Raw genomic sequence first — 6000 nt, 5'->3', positions numbered from 1 at the left:
GCATTCTCGTACAGCCCATAGGCAGGTTCACGCGAAGTATTGGATGTTGTTTTTGAAACACGTTCTCATAATTTATCCGCACGTAATTGTATTTCACTTAAGGAACATTAATTCATGGTAAGCAATACACAGACTCGAACACAGACTTGTTGCTTTCCCGGTTTGTCCTTTACTGAAGATGCAAGCTTTTTCGAGTAAGTAAGTTCTATCAGCGTTATGTTGAAGAATATTCTGAAAGTATATTGACTTTCAATGAAGACCCTCTGAAGATACCATGCAGGTCTTAGACGAGAGTTATGAAGGAGCCATATAGTGCCTCTTACCACCTCTTCCTGTTGCGCATGCGTACGTTGGCCAGCAGAATCCGATAGCCCAGGCGATTCGGTGGAAGCCGCCATAGATGGAGTTGGTCACGTCCTCAGGAAGCATGCCTTGGTTCCAGGGCACAGTGATGAACATGACCGCGCAGACAAGAACCAGGGACAAGCACCACAAGAGAGCTTGCAGCATCTGAGCACCCATACATGCGTTGAATGCGTGAACGAGAAGCGACTTTACATGATGCGGTGAGAATTGAATACAAAAATGATTGCCTGATTATTCAAACCATTTGCTAAATTTTGTTATTCGCATACGCGCAACAGCTTCGAGTATGTGGCGTATTTGTCTCACTCTTTCCAAGACACCGAGGAGGCATGCTTCACTTCGGAATTCAGCTCCATTAGTGCCTCAGGTCACTGGGCAAGGCTCAACATGTGCTACCTTTAGGTAGCAGAGTTGCGCCTCTGTCTTCCAAACGCCGCTAGCAACCATGCATTGCGGAGAAGCTGACGCCTGGACCAATTTTTGTATTTCTCGACGCCGCCGCTGAAGCGAACTGAATTAACACTAGACATCGATAATCAATGTTTATCGCCGGTCTTCGACTCACCAGACATGTGAATCGGTGACACGGCAGGCATGTCGCCTGCAAAAATGGAGTGCGACTTCACCGCAAAGCTGTGGTTGCTAGCCAGGCCTATGCGCAACTTTGCTACCTTAAGGTAGTACTACCTTTAGTAGAGTTAATGTATATGCTCATATACAGTAACTCTACTCAACACAGATTTAGAGCGGCCTCTCCGCTTTGCTTCGACCAGCGTACCCTAGCAATTTTCTCTTAGCCGTCTGACGGGAGCTCTAGTGTGCGTGCGCACAACACTAATGATGGCAGCATAACGCATAGAACGTTGCGCGCGCTCTCCTTCTCAGCCGAGTGAGGTTGCGTCGGCTTGGCTGCTTTGATGCTGTGGAACCAAGCTGAGTACACCTCTGCTCATGCCCCGGGAAGTTAAAAATTTGATGTAAACATAATAGTTCTTTGCAGCCTTTTGGGCATAAGAAATTCAAGCGAGCAGTCACCGGGTGGAACGTAAGCGACACTCTGCTCTAGCTGTATCATCATCTTTCAACCGTGGTACTGGCTTAAGAACCCAGGGCCCGCATCGTCTTGTGCTAGAAGTGTTTGCAAGAGAGCATTTCCTCCTATCTGAAAGCTGAACATATCATTGGCTAAGCCGTTTGGCAGAGTTACGAACGAAAAGCTTTGTGAATTCGGCCACAGAGCTCGTATTCAAACGTCAGGCAGTGGGCAAAGCTGAAGCGCATATTTTCCCGTACAGGGGCGTTCAAGGCTCGTAGTCCTGCGAGAATTTTTGAAACTGTGATGAGGCAACACTTGGCGGTACACGTATCATTATTTCTTAAGCGAGGCGATATGAGCCGGACGAACCCCCTGAAGTGTTAAAAGCGCGAGGCTTCTGCCAGATGATAAAAAAAATTAAGGTCAGAGTCAGAGAAGAGTCAGAGAAGGCACTGTGATTTTTGCACCCTTACGTGTAGACAACGACGCAGCAAAGTAGAAAAGGCGAAATTACGCGAAGGCGTACAGTATTAAAAAATTCACATATTCCCGACGCATCAAGAATAATGAAAAAACCAATACTGTGTGGTTTTGTGGGTTTCTCGCTAACATCGGATCACGATAAAGTTAATAGGAATAATTTATTTTAGCTAGCTCGGGCGAACTATTTGGCTTCAACAGATTTGAGAGCAATTTTTCATCGCTTGAAAAGCACGGCGCAGCTTTCTGGCATGCTTGTTCGATCCTTGGCAGTACACTATAATTACACTTAATGCAAACTACCCGGTATAGTTTGAATATTCGCTGTTCAAATGATTTGGCGATCCAAGTATCTGCATGCCTTAACGTCATGTCTCAACGATAATGCGTAAGAAATTCCTTGTGTTTTTATTTTTCTATCGAGCTAGCTAAAACTGCGCGGAAAATACTTCTGTTTGTAGATTATGTGAACAAACCCGCGGACGTACCAAGTGGATGTGCTTATTCTTATGTTGACTTGCAGCGTAGCCGCAGAGAATACCCACGATGTATGTGGCCACATGGGTGAACGGCCGGATGTACAAGTATAAAAAGTGTCTTCTGCATTGTCCTGAGGAGGAACAAAAAAAATCACAGTTTCACCGCATGGGCGATGCAATAATGCGATAACGACAAATTGGAATGTCACGCAAAGAACGGCAAGCAACTCGAAACTTCCAGCGCGCTAGTCAAGCACAAAGGTTACGTAAAGAACACACACATGACGACCGCGAACTAACAACTGTCACAGCTCGACACTTTCAGCGCGCTCCTCAAACAAAATAAAGGACGCTCGAAAATAACGCACAGGTATACACAGGACGAGCGTGAACTAACAACTGTCACAGCTGTTACTTCATTGCGTTTGAGCAGCACGCTGCAAGTGTCGACTATGCACAACCAACTGCCCCTACTTTGGCTCTTTTAGCTAGCAGCTCACTCCTTTCGCAAACGCGGCCACTGACCTTCGTGCGCTCTGTAACTTCAACGCAAAATTTTGCGGTGAAAGCACAAGACGTACAAACCACCCTCCTCACGACATAAGCGCGCGCGCACGGGCGACCACGCCCTAGGGCAAAGTACAGGTGGTATAAGTAGGAGGCGCGCGCGCATCGCAACTCCGGTGAAAATCGAGCGGGCGACGACCTTGAAAGCGCGCCCTTCGCGCCGTCTCGCTGGTGATAAAGAAAGAGAACAAGCTGGAGCACCTCCGAGCTCTGGGCACCGCCAGCGGAAAATGGTGTATATAAATAGCTCGCCGTTGGAATGCTGAAGGATGTACGCTCCGTGGCCGGATCGTCTAACGCCGCGCGCTGCGGAGCAGAGGGCCGCAGGTTCGAATCCCGGTTGCGCGCATCGGAAAATATTTCCTCGGAGTTATTGTTCTTTGCGGCTTTATTTATATATATATATATATATATATATATATATATATATATATATATATATGTACAGGCCATTACGGCGACGCCGACGGGAAAAACCAGCCGAGAGTGTCCATATAATTGCTATCGTAATAAAAAAATTTTTCTTGCAATAATGTGCATCATCTCATAAACATGAACAAACAATTGAGAAAGCTGAAGAAAGTGGGATATTATTAATGCAGTGCTTCAATAAAGGACCAACTAACAGTGGGCATAAAAAAAAGTAACCGCGACGCAATGTATTCGCTATTCTTAGTCGACAGGCTGTCTGTCTGCTGTTAATCGCAGTCACTAGGTATGGTCGGAAATTGCGGCTATGCGCTGAATGCTATGCAGATGCTTGAAAGATGTGGCGTGAGGTTACAAAGGAGAAGGAAAAAAGACGGGACAGAAAGAACGCCAATAACGACTAATTTTATTTTTCGGAAGTAATCAGAATATGAAGGTTTTTGAAGACATGCGCAGACCTAGCCCATGTTTTCCTTCTTTGTTCTTCTCGTTTGTAACCTTTCGCCACGTCCTTCAAGTAGCTATGCACCAACTGGCACAGCATGGCGCGGTGTTGGGGAGGGGGGGTATGATAGCGAAATATAGTAGAAGAATGTTGGGAGGAAGCGTGCGGGGCTGTCTCCTCTTCCTTTGCCTTCACAGCGCCTACAAGTGGCATTCCTCTCTCGTTCTTCCATCTTGGATTCCACGGCCCCGTCTCCACTTTTGTCATGAACCCTGCGACATTCACCTCTTTTCTTCGGTCGTCTACCTTTTCTTGCTTCGCATTTAATGAGGAGCTTTCGTGCGCTCAGTTTCTGACGCAAACACCGAAGCTGCTCTCGCTATGTGCACACTGCAGCCGGGTGTCATAGGTGTCAGGCTAATAGATTTTTTTGCCATCGTGCAGTTTACACCTTCGAGACTTAGCGGAGACATTTAGGGGCCCACTGTTGAAGTATTCCGTGTATGGTCTATAGTCTCTAAAAGGGTTGAATATTTGGCTAGTTGGTGTTTTGACATTAAATTAATCGTAAATAGGGCAACGAAACACACAACAGAAAGGAAGACGAACAAAGGCGTAAACTGACAAGTGATTTTAATGAAGGCAGAGTCACAGGTCTGAAAGTCCACAAGCAGCGCAGGCGCACCGTCACAACGAACAATGGAGATTAGCAAACGGGAAATTATAAAAAAAATATAAATTAAAATCTTAATCTAAATCTAAAGTAGTGCAGAAATACTGGCTCTTGATACGTTAGAGGCATTTTTTTAATTAGTAAAGCGGGTAGGGAGTCCGTAAGCGACACATCGATCGCGCTGTACAATAGAGAAATAAAATTTCTTTCGCGCTTGCTTAGATCATTTACTGTTTTCTAATCTCCATTGTTTCTTGCAACGGCGCGCCTTCAACGAAATGAGTTGTCAATTTGCGCCTGTGCTCGTCTTCCTTTGTATTGTCCCGGTTTAGTTGCGCTGTTTGTGATGAATGTAATGTCTGCAATCTCTGTTTTCATTCTAGAGCTTTTAACGTTTCGAAGCAGAGCTGTGCATTTCACCTCACTTACCTCATGTCATTTGATCCACCGGTAAAAGCGTAGAAAAGGTTCCACGAGTGTATTTGAATACACGTCAGGATGCATAAGGCCACGGCCACGATGGCGCCGATCACATGAGACGTCTTCGGGTATCTAATTCACGTAGAAAAGACGGCAAATATAAGTGTTTGTCGATAAAGGACCACTATGTAATTACAGCAGAAGCGTGACCCATCGACGAACCATCGTTGCGCACGCAATAAACAGGGCCGTGAGCTCGGCCAGTTTTTCTGCGTGCCGGGCTTGGGTTAATTCAGCGCTATTGGGAATCATCTTAGCGCGTTGTGTAGGCTCTTGGTTATTAGGGTAACAGTGCGTATGTAGGCTTCGTCTCAATGTGAGAGTTGCATTTGATTACCATGAAGAACATAATAGCTTTTCTCATGAATTAAACAACAGTAGGCAGTTTGCTGTAATCAGCCTGCGTCATAATGGGCCGCCGTTTAAGTGGTCGCGCGGGAAAAAAAATATTCCTCTGAAAAATGTACTGACCGCAGGTGTTCGCATTGTCGAGCTGATGCGGCGTTACTTCGTCGCCTTGTGCAGTTGTAGAAACGCTATCTTGAAAGCCCCTTGCTATTTCTACGAGTACGAAATGTAAGTGCAGCTGCTAGCATGCAACGTATATGACGTTTTCCTTAACTCCGAGACGACATTATTATCCTATGTGCGCCTTCTTTATTTAGCTTCATAAACCGCCATGCGGCGTTATCCTGTTGTTATTTTGCAATCACCAACAACTTGTTTCACAATTTATCGCGAATTTATCCTGGAACATATATTGTCAGCGCTATAATATGGCGGCTGCTGCTAGACAGATCGAGATTTTGTTATAATGCTGTAATATGCTTTTGAAGTGAGCATTCATTGCACGCTTTTCATTTGAAAAAGACAGCAAAATGTTCTCAAATTAAAGAAAGTAGTAAATAGTCAGCCATCCGGCTAATGCAATCCGACATTTTTTTTGTAAATAAGCTCTTTCTACAAGCACTTAAGTTATTGACTCAAATATTCGTATAGGTCGTATATTGTTTTGCACTGACGTCCTGTGTATTTCGCAAACTGC

The 6000-nt window shown here is 45.2% G+C and overlaps 1 protein-coding gene across 1 annotated transcript in view; it reads right to left on the bottom strand.

Annotated features, from left to right (window-relative positions):
* Window positions 1–323: 323 nt before the first annotated feature.
* LOC119401294 (uncharacterized) overlaps window positions 324–6000 on the bottom strand; it is a 48469-nt gene continuing 42792 nt past the window's right edge. Inside the window, exons 11-13 of the mRNA XM_049417388.1 lie at window positions 4896–5027; window positions 2371–2482; window positions 324–510 (exon numbers count right to left, since the gene is read on the bottom strand). Of these exons, the coding sequence (XP_049273345.1) occupies window positions 4901–5027 (127 nt within the window). The 3' untranslated portion in view covers window positions 324–510; window positions 2371–2482; window positions 4896–4900. The remainder of the gene's footprint in view (window positions 511–2370; window positions 2483–4895; window positions 5028–6000) is intronic.

Source organism: Rhipicephalus sanguineus, chromosome 1, assembly GCF_013339695.2.
Source record: "Rhipicephalus sanguineus isolate Rsan-2018 chromosome 1, BIME_Rsan_1.4, whole genome shotgun sequence".
Taxonomy (NCBI): Eukaryota; Metazoa; Arthropoda; class Arachnida; order Ixodida; family Ixodidae; genus Rhipicephalus; species Rhipicephalus sanguineus.
This window is presented reverse-complemented; position numbering and strand designations above follow the sequence as displayed.